The sequence below is a fragment of the Diadema antillarum genome, unplaced genomic scaffold (genome assembly GCF_040938485.1).
Source record: "Diadema antillarum isolate AM-2024a unplaced genomic scaffold, OU_Dant_1.0 seq00001104_RagTag, whole genome shotgun sequence".
Lineage (NCBI taxonomy): Eukaryota > Metazoa > Echinodermata > Echinoidea > Diadematoida > Diadematidae > Diadema > Diadema antillarum.
Window position 1 is genome coordinate 241,066 of NW_027271920.1, and position 13,814 is coordinate 254,879.

General features: G+C 37.6%; 1 protein-coding gene across 1 annotated transcript in view; it reads left to right on the plus strand.

Annotated features, from left to right (window-relative positions):
- LOC139743728 (sodium- and chloride-dependent GABA transporter 2-like) overlaps positions 1-10,213 on the plus strand; it is a 35,977-nt gene extending 25,764 nt beyond the window's left edge. The window contains exons 8-14 of the mRNA XM_071654179.1: positions 176-300; positions 2,591-2,703; positions 3,321-3,458; positions 6,101-6,203; positions 7,487-7,587; positions 8,120-8,287; positions 10,127-10,213. Coding sequence (XP_071510280.1) covers positions 176-300; positions 2,591-2,703; positions 3,321-3,458; positions 6,101-6,203; positions 7,487-7,587; positions 8,120-8,287; positions 10,127-10,213 — 835 coding nt within the window. The remainder of the gene's footprint in view (positions 1-175; positions 301-2,590; positions 2,704-3,320; positions 3,459-6,100; positions 6,204-7,486; positions 7,588-8,119; positions 8,288-10,126) is intronic.
- The last annotated feature ends 3,601 nt before the right edge of the window (positions 10,214-13,814 follow it).

Consider the following 13,814-nt stretch of genomic DNA (forward strand, 5'->3'; position numbering starts at 1 on the left):
GCAATGATAAAACGGAATTCAAGACTCTCCTTATATACTGGAAATTAGGAATATCATAATCAACAGTTAACAGGAATAATCAAGCAAAACAGCAGCAATATGTCAAATGCCGAGAGAAGGTAAGACATTAATAAGATGGCGCACTTTCATTTTAGTCTCTGTCGACATTCAACAGGGATAGCATGATCCTTGCTGCAACCAACTCCTTCACCAGCCTGTTGGGTGGAGTCGCCATTTTCTCTGTCTTGGGGTACATGTCGCACGAGCAAGGGGTTCCCATAGACCAAGTGGCGTCTAAAGGTGAGCGCGTATAAGGAGTGCAAGGCGAAATACGATCCTTTACCAGCATGTCGGTTTTTATGCTACAGTAGTAACGATTGTCACGATTATTTAACAGTATTATAATCATCGTATTAACATAAATGTGGAAACCTAAAATGTACACTCTTGATAAAGTGGAATAAAAAAAAAAATATGTATAACTCGTTGTGATATCTGGTTGCTGTTTTAGTGGATCACCTCTTTCCATCGCCATATTTGTTTGTATTTTGTTTGCAATTGCATAGTGTGCTTAGTTCTCTTTTTTTTTCTCTACCTTATCATTCGTGCATATATTATATGTATACTTGATGATTTGTCCTTTCAATTTGTTTAACATTGTACTGATAGCATTGGTTGCTGTACATTGATTCATTTAATTATTGGTGGTGAATTTCTTTCCTTGTTCCGGTGTCCGCTCTTTAAAAATTCTAGCAAACAAGCACTAATTTGATATTTTAGGAAACACTCAAACGTACTGAAAATCGATTTCGTTTTTGATAACACTACTAAAAGACTGGTGAACATTGGAGGAAATTTTGTACAGAAATTGTTGAATATTTTGATGAACAGAAAAACATACGAATACATAGGCTTTTGGCTAGCTTATACGCTATAGTGACGGGACCTTGCGGAATCGATTTTTTTTTAAATATATATACATACAAACATTCCAGGTGTGTTGAATAAAGAACACTTAATGGACATGGTGCTGTTTACTTCTGATGACCAGAAAACGGGGATATGGAATTAATGGCCCGATGAGAACTTGAATGTGATTTGCATAGTGCGTCCACCCCCCTCCTTTTTTTATGCCTCCATACTTTACACGAAGAGTCGCCGGAGGCATTATTCAATTCAATTCATTTATTTTCATACTTCTCATTTATGAACATTACAACAGAAATAATAATACAAGTTCTTTTACCTTGTAAACAATGTGCAGAAAACAAACAATATACACACAGTAATTGTAATGATAACTGGTCAAAATCGAAATAGGGTTGAACAAAGAGAAGTATGATGGGACCTACATAAAAGCTAGCTTGTTCGGCTGTAAGCCCCGAGTAATCAGTGTTTGTGAAAAAGAAACGGAGAACGGATAGAAAATAAGACCAGGTGATCTAATGGTACCATTATGTTTTCTGGTTGTCCGTCCGTCCGTCCGTAATGAATTTTGTGGACAGCGTAACTAAAAAGCTGTTTAAGGTATCCTAATGAGATTTGGTATGTGTAATTATGTATTCATATCATCATGAGTGGACGAAGTTGTGCCTATCAACTTTTGGGAGCACATGCTCAAGGTCAAAAGGTCAAGGTCAAATGCTCAAAATGTCACTGTTTCCCCCATATCTATGCAATGCCTGGAGCGTTTTTTTTTTCTCGAAACTTGGTATATACATGTAAAATATACCATATAGATATTCTCCAGAGAGAGTTTCGAGTCATAAGGTCGAAGGTCAAAGGTCAGAGGTCAAGTGAAAATGTTAAAATTTATTTTTTTCTCCATATCTTGGAAATGGTTCAAGGTATCTTCATGTATCTTAGTACATATACATGTACTGACTAGCAGTGATTATAGGGAATGTGGGGGTCATGGATCAAAGGTCATGGCCAAAGGTAAAGGTCAACTCCTCATAATTTCACTTTTCCCTCACAATTATGCAATGCTTGCCGTATTTTGCTTGAAACTTGATATATATACATGTGTATAACCCAATAAATATTCTCTGGGAAGTTTCTTGCCCAAAGGTCAAAGGTCAAAGGTCAAGTGAAAGTGCTGAACCTAATTTCTTCCTCCATATCTTGAAAGTGACTCAAGGTATCATCATTAAACTTAGTACATATCTATGCATGTTCTACCCGACAGTGCTTCTCTTGGGACTTTTAGACACTATAGGGTCAAAGGTCCAGGATCAAAGGCCTAGTTAAAATGCAAACATTTTACTATGTGATAGTAAAACACTTTTTCTCACATACCTTGAAAGTTACTCAATGCATAGACTTACAAAAAAAAAGGATCAAAAGTCAGGTAAAAGTCCTCAAATCCCCAAATGCCTGCACCCCTAGGCGGTATAACCATCCATCTAATTGAACCTAGTTCAAGGAAAGTGACCATTCAACACATTTGTGACAAACTTGACATTTTAATATTTTACCAATTATGTGAAACTCATCACACATTGTCAAGACACTACAGACTTATTACGAGAACCATACATTCTGGCGGAGGCATACCAGTAGCGACATTTCTATTTTTTTTTTCTTCCAGGACCAGGCCTTGCCTTCATCGCATATCCTCGTGCCATAGCCTTGATGCCCCTGGCTCCCTTCTGGGCAGTGGTCTTCTTTATCATGATCCTCATGGTAGGACTAGATAGTCAAGTAAGTCAAGATCCCTTAAACTACTTGAGATGCTAGAAGCTTTAAGCTGGCACAAGCTATTAGAACTGTGTTTTTTAGCAAAGGAGAACGTTACTTTGTTACCGAAACACCCTCACTCTCCCCTTAAAAAAACAAAAACAAAACAAAACAGAAAACCAAAAATCGTGCAGTTCTGCTGCATGAGTCTTCACCATCAGATTGCAGCGTCAGAGGGGAGAAGTCACTGGCAATCATTCAACTTCCTTTTTTTTCCTAGTATCATGAAACACAACTATCTTGTGAGAACGTTTCTGAAATTGTCACACCATCATCAAAGAAAAACAAAATGAAGACCGAAACTTGAGCAGCGTGGTCAAAGACATCGGACTACCCAAGAGAGTTTTCCAGCTGTTCACCTTCAATCGGTGTAAGACGGAAGTGCCTGGTAGGAACAAAGGCGCTGGATAGCTCGTTATCCGTAGGTATCCATAAATTTAATTCACAAGTGAAAACGTCTTGTTGGTATTCAATTACATAGTGTATGAGTGCAAAGAATCTTTCTACTATTGTAGATGAACGGAATGTGTTTTGTCAGAGCTTTTGTGAATGTTTGTTTCTTTGTTTTCCATTTTCGTCAGTTCGTCACCACAGAGGGTTTCGTGACAGCGATCAGCGATTTGTTTCCTCACTGGATACGACGGCCTTATCGCAGAGAGCTATTCGTTATCGCCGTGTGCATGACGTCATACCTCTTAGCCTTGAGCATGGTGACAAGGGTACAAAGTCAATGCAATCTTCAGCCTTTCTACCGGTTCTTTTTTTCATTTTTCATATCATACTTCTATTAAGATCGCTTGCCATGATTTAGAAGTTCTGTTACACCCCAGAATCATTATATTTTCCACTTACGAAAATGCTCATACTACGAAGGAAAAAAAATGGCCCCCCCCCAAAAAAAAAAAAAAAAGAAGAAGAAGAAAAAAAGAACGTTCTACATGAATACGCAGACGAGAATGTTGTCCATTAGGACGTTTTGCGAGTAAAGTCGTACTGGGGTGACCCGGTCCTATGTGGGTTTCAGTAATCACAGCAACAAGCCAAAGCCAAACATTTCGCCCAACATCCTTCCAAAACATGTAGCATTTTAAGCACTATGCCAAAAAGGAATACCATGGACTCGTGCTCGGGTTACAGCTCATTAATAACATTCATATTAACCTCAGTGGTCAAAACTTCTAATAAGTCTGAGATAGCACCAGAGAGCATCTTAGAATCCAAGAGCTTCTCGGGCCCTCCAGTAAAAACCCCATGGACCCCGAAGATGATTCACACTTTCGGTTTGCACTTTGGTATGCAACACATTTACACACATGGCAGGATCGACATTATTTTTTTCAGGCAAAAAACAACAACAACAACAAACAAACAACACCAACATTTCTTAAAAAAAAAAACAAAAAAAAACATGGACACTCCTGTTGCACTACTAGCAATTCCAGCAGTGTGCATGGTAAAGCTATAACTAAGCTACCACGAAAATGCTCACAACAAGCTGGTTGCAACCTGTTCGCTTTCTATGGATCTGCTGCAATTTTCCCCGCTACTGAGTTGGGTCTCTTCGTACATAAAATATATATGCGAGCGTCGTTTTTGAATAAGTGTATTCGAACTAAGACTAGGGCATAGTGATATGTAGTAGCTTAATGTTATCATAAGTTCTTTTAATCATATGTAATAAAGAGGCACATTAGGGCTTTGTAATCGTCACACATTAAGCCACCTCGATTAAAACGGTAGAACGATGCGTTCTTTACAGGCGAATCACAGATTAGGACAAAGGAAGAAAGATACCTTTGACAATAAAGATCCTGTTTACATCCAGCTTTATATTGAACTCTGCTGGGTTTCAGGAGATTTACATCTTTTAGGTCTAGCGACCAGTGTGTTTAATTGAAATTGATTTCCACCATTTATTGCGTATTATTCAATATTAAATGCCCGCTAGAAACAACAGTATTTCAAATTTGAAATCAAATGCAAGTTTGTGAATTACCATTCAAAAAATTGAGTAGCGATTGACGAATTCAGTTCAGTTCAGTTCAAATTTACTTCGTATTTCCACTTTCTTAATGATGAGATTACAAAATGATTGACATTAAAAAAACAAAAACATGTCTTTTGATTGAAAAAAAAAACCCACCAAAAACATATTGAACACAAATATATATGGTCATATCACATAAAGATGTCACAAGTAAATATCAGAAATATGATGGGGCCTATATAAAAGCTATAACGCTTGTAAAACTGTAGGTTCCCGAATTCATAGGCATGAAATTATACGGAGAACGGATATGTTTATTTTGACCAACTAAAATTATATCAGTACAAAAATCAACATAAGGAATGAACTAATGAACCACATGAATTTTGCTCAAACCAGACTGTAGGGATCTCGCCGTGTTTGAAATTTTTTTGTTCGAACATGAATTTCATAAATTGTTACATCGGGCAAGCTTATGCATTATGCCGCTTTGAAAACGAGTGAAGTGCCTAACCAACTGAGAACAAAGAAAGGTCATTTGTACCAATGTGTACATGAGCTAATTACGAACTGACTTATTGTTGTAGCATATAATATGGACACTGGGAAGGTCCAAAGACTATAAAGGGACGGGGCCCAAAATGTAAATATAGATGTTGGCATTATCCTAGAAATTATGAGAAATGACCATTCCGTGGGTGTTATAACCATACTGTTACAGGGATTAAAGTTATAAGGAGGAAAGATTAGATAAATATGAAATACGACTGAAATTAACTGATTAGATGAAACTTTTAATTGAAAATGAAACTATACAATCTGATTATGTAACAGTGGAAAAAATGTGGATTAAACGTGTAAAATGCGATATGAATTACATAGAATAATGAAACTTGTTACATATATGCTGATTGAATTCGAACGTTATAAGTGTGAAGTTGTGTGCTTATGAATGAAATTGAAATTGGTACTTGGGATGAAATAAAACGCCTATCAAGCTGACGTGAAATTGAATGCCAACTTTGAATCATTAAATCAGATAAATTTCTCTATAAATTAGATAAAATTTAAAATAAAAGGAACGATATTAAACGAAATACAAAAATGCTCAAAGAATTGAAATGAAGCGTTCGAATGCATCATTGACGGAAATCGCTTGAATTTGAAAGTCTGCTCAATAATTGGATTGCAAATCTGGTGAAATTGGGTGGGAAAACTTATATTATAGAAATGATAATCATTCTATCATGATAATTGTCACCATAACCGGTATCGTTATGGTAAGGTCACTGCTATGCTTCTAGGATTTATGGACCGTAGAATCAATCTCATCCCCACTCTCATCATGTCTGTGATTTTTTTTTTCCTTGACAGGGTGGGATGTACGTCTTTCAGATATTTGATACCTATGCCGTTAGTGGCATGGCGCTTCTTTGGTTGGCTCTGTTCGAAGCCGTCGCAATAGGATGGACCTATGGTAAGATACCATTGCTACTTCCCTTCTCTCCCTCTCTCCCTCTCTCTCTCTCTCTCTGTATGTGTGTGTGTGTGTGTGTGTGTGTGTGTGTGTGTGTGTGTGTGTGTGTGTGTGTGTATGTGTCGTATAAACCAGCTGAAAGTGAAAATTGTGGGCTATCTGCACCTTATCCGCGTTATTGTTGTTTGGGTACTGTTCTATGGTGAATAGACGTGGGAACAGAATTATGGAAACACATGCACCGGGAGAAAAATCCTTAATACAAAGCTATGCATCCATTTGGCGTCAAAGTGATTTCAAAGATAAGACACAGATTCAGTCAGTAATAGAATTCTAGGCAGTCATATTTGTCGCAACCACAGAAGCAAATCAGCTAAGGTGATTATGTCATTGCCTCTGAACTTGGTATTGGTTTGTATTAAGGGTAAAAATATGAATATTATAGCTAATGTAAAACATGCTTGCGCTAAAAGCTTATTTAAACAAGCCCTGTCCCATAAGTAAAGTCATAATTGCTTATAGTTATTAAAAAAAAAAATGAGCTAAGAACACTGTTTCGTGTGTGTGTGTGTGTGTACACGATAGGAAACAAAAATTTGCGTGCTCGTCATTGGGAAACTTGTAAGGTGATGACATTAATCAAGGATGCCAGTTTTCAGGCAAAAGCCTGAATTCAGGCCCTGGCATTTTCAAAGTTCAGGCTTTTTCGTGTACAAAGGAGCTTCATGTAGATGTATTTCAGGCCTTCTCTTTCATTCTAACTGGCATCCCTGATTAATATCTCTTGTTTTTCGAGATAGTATAGTTGCGATCTGTGTCATTGTGTCTTGAAAACACATGAAACTTTATACATGTACACCTATCTTATATCTTGTCCGATACTATGGAAACTTTTAGCTTTTTTTTGTCGATATAAATTTTACTCTGCGCACCATTAAAACCATCTGACACGGTGTTGAGTTTGGCATATCGAAAGGAGAAAAATCAGTTCTATTATTGTTGTCGAATATTCTGTTAGTGAAGAATAAGCTACTACTTTGGAAATGTTCTTACGTAATGTTGACACTATCTCTTAAAGGTCTGAGAATGTGCTGCTCTTTAGGCAAATACTTGTAGTCCAATTCTAATTCTATGCAGATTTCAAGATGGGGCCTACTTATATTTTTCCCAGTCTTTATCGCAGGGGGAAAAGAATAAAACATTTACAGGTTGTTTTATCAAATTGAAATTGAAAAAAAAAATAATAGTAATTATACATGCTATCTCTTTCTGATAACATTCAGGTGCAGACAGGTTTTACCGCAACATCACAGAGATGGTCCAGTTTCGCCCTATACCATGGTTCAAGTACTGCTGGATGTTCACGTTGCCTGGACTCTCATTGGTAGGCAATATTGTCGGCACTTTGTGTGTGGGGGTGGATAGGTGTGCGTTCAAGGAGGATGAACTCTGTTTAAGAACGACAGCATGCATGGCAAAAATAAGATTCAAAGAAGAGTAACTGTAACGGTAACAGTAATGTAACAACATAATCGAATAACCACGAAATGAATTGATATAAATAACCATTTTCATCATCAGTGTCCTGCCAACTGATATATTTTACAACAAATAATGTAGATTCTCATAAGAGTAAGAAAAATGTTGTGTTTTTTTAACTAAAGATATGTTTGTTTTTGTTATCTAAATTAGATTTAAAACGCGGAGTGTGGCATTTTTCCCCATAATTATTATTTTAATCAAAACAGGGTCTTGTTGTCAAAATATGTTTTTGCTGTGCCTACGTTTGTGTTCTTTTCATTTCATCTACAGAGTTTGGAAGCCCAGTTATCATCATCTTAAGCTCCATTATCGTCTTAATTGTTACCTTTATGGTAGCTAGTCTTATTATAACGATTATTTTTCCTCCTCATCAGGCCATTTGGATCTTCAGCATTACGACATGGAGCCCTATGACATATGACGACTACGAGTACCCGCCGTACGCCGAAGCTTTCGGCTTCTGCCTCGCCCTCTCCTCGATGCTTGGGATACCGATCGTCATGCTGTACAAAATACTCCGTGCTGATGGGACAATAAAAGAGGTACATGTTCTCTGTTAATGTAACTTGTAATGTAACTTTGTCTTTAAAACAGTAACAAAAAAAAAACAAACAAACACACCCACACACAACAAAATAGAACAAATCAAAGAAGGAGAAATATGAAGTTTGGTAGCACAAACCGAATGGAGGGCTCGGTATACATCAGTCCAAACATTCGTTCTGAAGCCCACTAAATAGACATGACTGCTGCTACAACAGGACAATAGAAGAGATGAGTAGTACAACAGAAATAACGACTTGCAGGAGTGTGTCGAGAATAAGTTGTGCATCGTGAAAAGGACAAGGATGTTTTTAATAATGATAATTGCAATTGACTGACAGATTGTCGTACATCGACGTAAATACGCGCTGCATTGATCAGTGTTTCAGTAGTAGTCCTGATAAAAGATCCCTGGACATACTTACTCGAGCAGGATTCAAACATACGATCTCGTGATCACCGGACAGACGACTTATCCACGAGACCACCGCGCTTCCGCCCGACAGTCCTACCTCGACGTAAATAAAGTGCTTATTTACGGCGATGTACTAGTAGGACAGCTTGTCAAGCTGTTTCAATAGAGACAACTTAAAGGGATTGTTTAGTCTTGGTTGAGACCTAATTTCAGGTTTCTGACATTTTTTGGTGAGATAATGAGAAACCTCTCATGAAATATGAAAGAGCATGTAATTCCATGAGGAATTCAACATTCATTCGATGAAAATTGGTTTTGAAATGGTTGAGATATCCAAAACAGAGCGATTCTAATAAAGTGTGGGACCCACACTTTATTACGATCGCTTTGTTTTACTTTGTTTTTGGATGTTTCAGTCATTGCAAACCCGATTTTCATCAAATAAACTTTAGATTCCTCTTAAAATGGTAGGCTCTGTACTATTTCATAAGTGTTTTCTTGGTATCTTGCAAAAACTTAAAAGCCCAATTCTCATCTCCACCAATACTGTACCATCCCTGTAACGTTAGAATTCCATCAGTTTGAATCAGCAGCTACCAGCTGCATGCTATAGAACCTGCCCGAGTATGTATGTCTCTGTTGGATTCTTCTGTCATGGCTACTACTATTAAAGACACTGATCAATTCACAGGATAGCGAAGGTGAAGGTGACAACATGTCCATTTGACCCAATGGGCGCTGAGGCGTAGATATTGATCGTTCGATACTAAAGTAAGCTGATTTCCTGTTTATTACAATTTCCCTTGTTTTTCCGCCAAATGCTTTAAAAAAGACGAAAGAGAAACCATACATATACTAATCATAGGTTCTAAGCACATTCATAACGACTGTGAAGATTTTTTTTCTTTTTATATGCGGCTTATCTACCTTATTTTCATACCTAGCCAGAAGTGCAAAAATAAGTAACATGTCTGCTTGCAACGATGAGGGATATACAAATGTAGGTATAACATTACTATTATTGACCTAATAGGTCCTATGATTTATACACTGATCGTTCGATACTATGATAAGGATGCTGATTTCCTGATTATTCAGCACAAAATCCGGACCAAAGGCTTCTTTTCTTAAAGTCTGCTGATGGTAAAAGGGGTAAAGTACGAATATGTACAGCTATTACTGTACCAAACGGTACGATAATCCTCAGTGTTACATTCTGTGGGACTGACCTATCTGTAATAGGTTGACCTTTTCTTAGCCTTGGTTTTTTTTTTTTCTATTTTTTATGCTGAAATATTTCAATCTCAATCACTAAACAACTGGATACAAATTCATTTAACATGATATTTACTGATTACGAATATTTGCTGATTTGTTTGTCTTATTATTTGTTTGTTTGTTTGTTTTTCCCTTTGCTTTTCAGAGGCTGACGTTTTTGATAAAGCCCGCGGTATCACCGATCCGTGACGAGCCAAGCAAAGAAGATCTGGAGATGATGACGAAAGAGTAGACGGCTGGAAAATTCCGAATATAGTGAAGATAGCGCCATGTGTCCCTCCTGGGCGATGGAAGAATAGAATATGACCAAGTCGGCGGGAGAGGGGAGGGGATGAGAGAGAGAGAGAGAGAGAGGTGGTGATAACTTGGCAAACGTGTAAAATTGTCATGAATATGGTAAACAAAGGACATAAAAAAAGGTTGATGCGGGATAGCATGGGGATTGTGATATTAAAGTGTACTATGATAAGCAAGGATGCCTAAATCTATAAAGATTGAACTTGGTAGTAATTGGTGTTTTTTCCCCTTTTGATTGCTTCTGTTGAAGTGATATATATGTGTATCATCATTCATGTTCTTCCTTATGAGAGGACACAATATACTTGCAAAACTATTTCCTTAGTAGCATCCACATTGCCATATTTGTTTTATCGTCCACAGTACATCGTGCAAACGAATCTTCCGAATTCCAGAACGTCATTTTATGTCGCTGATTAGGTGGTGTACGCTTGCAGGTTGTGTGCGTAACCAGACTTTTGCTTGATCGCAAAAAAGACCCTTTATATATATATATATATATATATATATATATATATATATATATATATATATTATATATATACACCTTTCTGTATATATTTCATTCTTCTTTCTTTCTTTTTTTTCCTCCCGAAAGGGAAACCTACTTGCCTAAAACTATTTTAAAAAAAAAATCATTTCTCATTAATCTCAACCAATAAGGCGTTTTATTGCATTTGAAGTTTATCATTGTGAATCAGAGGTCGCAAGGGCTGTGATCAAGTTTATGGATTTGAATATCATTGGGTCAAATTGGAACAGAGCAGACGACTTTAATCATTTTCCTTTTTGATTCCTCAAAGTAGAAATACAGAAGATGAGGAAGCCCTGGTTCTGATGTCCGTGATTTTGATGATGACTTTATTCAATGCTCCTTGGACAAGATGTCTGTTTTTGTTCGATAATCACACAACCTGTATGATACCTCAAAAGCTAGTACGAGCCGGTATCTATATACAGGGTGGCCCAGAGAGAACCGAGCACCTAAGATCTTTTATTTCAGCAATGTTGTGCAAATATGTCATTATTTTGCATATCATTGGAAACGGTCATTCTTTTTTCAATAGAATGACACCAAATTCTTTAATTTTGGTTAATGCGTTATGATTTTAGGACCATTTTTGTCAACCCTTGCAATTTTCAAAATGTGATCATTTTGTTCTCTCAGAGACACCGAAACCAGTGAGAATTCGGCTTGCCATATAGAACCAGTAGCATTCACAATGTGTGGAATGTGGGACGGACGGTGTGATTGTCATTGTCCGTTACCATTGTGAACGAGACGACCTGTTGGGCTCATTGAGATGCTAAATTTAGCTAGAAAATAGCGAAGTTTATTCAAAAGCATGATTGACAGTGACGTGAGTTAATGAGTGGCTTAGGAATAAAGCCCGTACTTTCAATTAAGTATACACTGATAAATACTATTCTATTGGAAAAAGAATGGCCTTTCCAATAGTATGCAAAATGATGACGTATTTGCAACAATATTGCTGAAATTAAAGATCTTAGGTGTTCCGTTCTTTCTGGGCCACCCTGTATAACGCAGCTCCGGGCCGTCAACAGCCCAGCACTGTTCCTGAAACTTACAAACTAAAATAATGGCGCGCTGTGTTCGTTGCATCCTGGATTTGTTCACGAGAACGTCACCTTTTGTGGATTATGATTGATTTTTCATGTGAACAAATTGCACTCATTATATTGGCTCGCTTTCGTGAAGAGTCCCCCCCCCCCCCTCACTATTTCCATCTCATTTTTCACTTTAAATTGTGCTTGCCGATAAGATTGGTGAATTTTATTATTTGATTTTACTTACCCTTCATAAAATTGGTATATAGCGAGCAAGCGCTAGTGTCGAGCCCAGAAATATATATATCGATATAGATAAAGATATAGATATAGATATGTATATATATGACTGGTTTTTTTACCATTGCATTGGCAGCTGACAGCCTATGTTTTTGTCAGACTTTCTAAAAACCTTTCACATGGTATGAATCTGTGTATGTCAGAAAGGTTCTATTATTGCAAAAAGTGTGAAACACAAAAGATTCGTGTGTACCTATTTTCATTATTTTTTTTTCTATATAATCATCCGTCCACACAGGTAGCCATGACAAGTTGATTGCAATCAGATTGCCTGATGTCTTTCACGTTGCCTTCTTCAAAGAAACACTCTTTCGAAGCCATCAAAATACATTTTGTGCCTTGTTGATTTAATCAAGAGTAGATGTGAAAACACCATCGATTACTGACTTCATTCAAGCATCGAGTCATGATATCATGAAACTGAAATTCTGGGTCGCAAATTGCCTTAACTCCATATCGCCATAGGGCCTCCAGTTGCGTCCTACTTTTGTACTGTAACGATTTCATGTTGAAATAAAAGTTTTATATACTCGAAGGGAGGAAAAAAAAACGATGCTGGTTCCGTTGCTTATTCATGTGTGAGTGTGTGTGTGTGTGTGTGTGTGTGTGTATGTGTGTGTGTGTGTGTGTGTGTGTGTGTGGAGGGGGGGGCAATTCGTTAAATGATGTAACGAGTAGCATTGACTTCATCTCTCTTGACAAATTCGGTAATGAGAAGTTAGACGTGGACCATCGGCATGGACACGCATTCATCAGCCCATTTCAGACTTTCAAACTGCTTCAGGTCTTTTTAATCTATTTTAATGATGATGATGATAATTACAATATGGTTTTATTTACATCTTCGGCTTTGACGCTTCTTCACCAAAGCGTCCAATACGTTCATTATCATCCCATGTACTAGTATATGCCTTGATAAAAGACTAAAAAGGGTGAGGGCATAAAGGCAAAACATTGTGGGCAAAATATCCTGTCCACAAATGAACACACCAGCCAGAATTCGAATCCTAGACCTCCTAATTCTGTTACACGATTTCAGAGTATTGTAACAGCGACTAGTATTGGTCGAAAATGGGCAGAATATATTTCCTATTCTGTGAAAGTCCCCAAATAAAGTCCCGTTATATGTTGAAGTTTATTGCCATTGGATGCCAAGAGTCAGGGAGAAATTGCATTCATCAGGCAGAAATCACGGTTAAGAAGTTTACTATGACGAATCACTCCAACACATTTACAGGAATGGATTTTGAGAATGTCTCGCCCGGCATGAGAGGTGACACACGGTGGAGGAATCATGACTGGCTGATACAATAAGCTAACATGACTGAAGACCGTTTCTGGACTGGTTGACTCTCTATCTCTTTCGTTGGCTACTCTCTCGCTGTTCAAACACGGGTTTCACTCTTAGCTGACAAACTCTTCACTCCATCTCCTCTCGATAACTTCTCTCAAGATAAGAATAAAGTCTGTCTTATATACTGCTTTCAAACAAGCTCGGCTTGTTCGAGATAGATAGAGAGGACCAGGTATGAAGGTCACGAGAAAGACGTTTGTTGCGCTGCGGAGTATATAGGAGAAGGACGTCTTTGAGCACATAGATATGGAGCTCAAAGTCATCGGGAAAGCGAGGACACAAGGGCAGGAGAAAGTCAAGATATAAGAAGCAA